At 33.2% G+C, this 3,081-nt stretch overlaps 1 protein-coding gene across 1 annotated transcript; it reads left to right on the top strand.

The window, feature by feature from the left end:
* Positions 1-2,280: 2,280 nt before the first annotated feature.
* On the top strand, positions 2,281-3,081 carry LOC142539488 (21 kDa protein-like). Its single transcript, XM_075644995.1, has one exon. It carries the CDS (start codon positions 2,289-2,291, stop codon positions 2,979-2,981), a length of 693 nt encoding a protein of 230 aa, XP_075501110.1. The 5' UTR covers positions 2,281-2,288; the 3' UTR covers positions 2,982-3,081.

The raw sequence follows: 3,081 nt of genomic DNA, 5'->3' as shown, positions 1-3,081 counted from the left end.
CGATAACCCGGGTCATCATTAACCCGGAAATGGGTCATCATTAACCCAGGCCTTTACAGGGATATCATTAATAATAATTAATTAATTATATTTCAATTAATAATAAATAATAATATTAATTATATAATTATATCATTAATATTTATTGTTTTACTTTTTTTACATGAATATAATTATTATTTTATATTGTTGTGATTTATAATGAAGCATAAACTTTGTTTTGAAGTTCTAGATAAAAACTATGAAAGCTAAAATGAGATTTTTCAATCTTTCAAGCTTCATTTACTTTTTGGAGGAAAAACAATTGGTTTTTGTTACGATTTTTGATAAATATTGTCTGTTATTTCAAAAAATGTAGATAAGATATTGTTATCGTCACTATTAATTCTTCATATATCTAGAGACACTGAACATCTTTTAGATTAACGAAAAACATACGACCAAATAAATTATGTTATGATTAAGAATGTGCTAAAATAAATCAATTTTTTTGATCAGATTGCTAATTTAAGAGATGAAAAAATTGGAAAACAAAATGACGGTTATGAGAAAATCGATATTCCTAATGAACTTTTGCTCAAAAAATGCAATGATTCTATTGCAGTAATAGTTGAGAGCATGTATCCGTCTTCAAGCAACAATACAAAGATACTACCTATTTTCAGCTGACGACTATTTAGGCGCCAATTCTTGATATTGTTCATTCCATAAACGAATACATAATATCTCTAAACCATTTGAAAAAAGGTTGTATTTTAATTCTGATACAATGTGCTACTCAGATAGAAATGTTGATCTACTGCATGTTGTGCATACTCCTGAATTCTTAAATGGAATATCAATCGGGTCGGGTGGGTCGGGTTTCGGGTCAACCCACGAAATTTTTTTTATTTTTTATTTCAACCCGAACCTGAAGCAACCCGAAAACCCTCAACCCGAACACGAACATGTCTAACCCGACTCAACCCGCATAACCCGAATTTTATTTATTTTTTAAAAAAAATTAATGAAAAAAATTCGAAAAAATAAAAAATAATAATATTTTAATTTAAACACATATAACAAAATTTTCGATTTAAATTTGAAAGTTTAATCGTAGAAAATTAAAGTATATTTATTAAATCAAATAAAAAATTGTTAAAAAAATAAAAAAAATTATAAAAAAAAAATTAAATGATGAAAATTTATCATATAAATATACAATAAATTTTGTTCAAACATTCAATATATAAAAATATAGGTAATATTTTAAAAAAAAGTTTTCGGGTCAACCCACGACCCAACCCGAAACTCGTCTAACTTGGTACTAACCCGAACTCACCCAACCCGACCCGAACCCGAACCCGAAAAACACCAAACCGAAACTGATTTTTTTCATGTTGGGTCGTGTCGGGTTGACGGATCGTGTTGCATTTTGACACCCCTATGGAATAAGATGTTCCAAAGAACCTTATAACAAGTTAAACTTGAAGGTTGAAATTCCAATTATGTTGATGCGGAACATATATTATTCTCTTGGATTACATAATGACACTAGAAAAAAAGTCTTGGATCAGAAGGGATCGTGACGGGCTGGGAGTAATGCTGGTCATAAAGTGCTTATTCCAAGAATCATTGATCTCTTCTGATCCAAAACCTTTTTTTTTTTTTTAATTCCAATGAAGATAGCATGCACTGATTTTATCATACACCATTATAATAAGGAAAAATCAAGATCAATCATTGTCTCATATAAGACTTTTTTTTCAAGAACCTCATTTTTAGTCATGATCAGTTGTATGTAACTATATCCAGAATTACGATTCCTAAAGTTCTAAATTTTTTTATATGTGATAATGATAACAATTAAAAAAATTCAACAATAAACGTTGGATTTAAGGAAGTTTTTCAAAAATCGTAAATTAATTTTTGAGTTTTCTAGTTGTACATTTTATAATCCCATTAGTTTATTTATATTTAATTTATTTATCCAAATGTTCATACTTACTAATTTTAATCGTTAAATACATAAAATAATTAACTGTTTATCGTAAGAGTGTAACACTAGTAGATATATTTGAGATGTTACGAGTAATTAAGTAACAGGATATATAATGTATAGATTCATGCCTAAAGAGAGAAAAAAAATGAAAGTTATTTCTTTAAAGTAAATAAAAGTTGATATTTTTATATTGGCCGACTTATATAATAATTCCAATTTACGCTAATCACGAAAACAGCGACATATCCAAATTGGCGAAAGGAAAGGTGGCCGTGAATAATTTGTCGTCCCTTACGCACGTGATGGGATGATTATCAATGCAATTTCCTTTAAATATCAGACCTTAAATTTTGTCACAAAACATCAAATTACAAGAAATCAAAGGAAACAAAACATGGCTAGAGCTAAGCTTGTAGTATCCCTTGCAATTCTCACCCTGATCCTCTACGTTTTTAGCCAACACAAGGCGGTTGACGCCTCCGCCGCCCCGTCTATCGGCAACAGTTTCATTAGATCTTCATGCGGGGCGACGACATACCCCAATCTTTGCATCTCATCGCTCTCCGCCTATGCATCGACTATCCGAAAAAGCCCGCGACAATTAGTCACGACCGCATTGTCCGTGAGCATCGACCGGGCTAAATCCTCGAAGCAGCACATTCAAAGTCTCATTAAATTCCACGGGCTCAAGCGAAGAGAGTACGCGGCCCTGAAGGATTGCCTGGAAGAGATCACCGAAGGCGTGGATCGTCTGGCCAAGTCCGTTCAAGAGCTCAAGAAGATGGGCCGGGCCGGAGGACCCGACTACTTCCGGCACATGAGCAACCTGCAGACGTGGGTCAGCGCCGCCCTCACCGACGACAGCACGTGCATGGATGGGTTCGCGGGCCGGGCTATGGATGGGCGTATCAAGACTTCGGTCAGGGCCCGAATGACTAATGTGGCACAGGTTACTAGTAATGCATTGGCTTTGTGCAATCAGTTTTCTGGGAAATTTTAAAGAAACCAGTGTGGCCAAGTTTTTGTTTTTAGCACTTCCAAGGCTTTCAATATAATATGTGTAATATATATATATATATATAAACTAGAATTATGGGTTA

The sequence above is a fragment of the Primulina tabacum genome, chromosome 1, assembly GCF_025594145.1.
Source record: "Primulina tabacum isolate GXHZ01 chromosome 1, ASM2559414v2, whole genome shotgun sequence".
Lineage (NCBI taxonomy): Eukaryota > Viridiplantae > Streptophyta > Magnoliopsida > Lamiales > Gesneriaceae > Primulina > Primulina tabacum.
The sequence above is the reverse complement of the archived record's forward strand: the minus strand, read 5'-3'. Positions and strand labels throughout refer to the sequence as shown.

Excerpts from the sequence above, each read along its gene's own strand:
- LOC142539488 (XM_075644995.1), top strand. The coding sequence starts at position 2,289 with ATGATTATCAATGCAATTTCCTTTAAATATCAGACCTTAAATTTTGTC.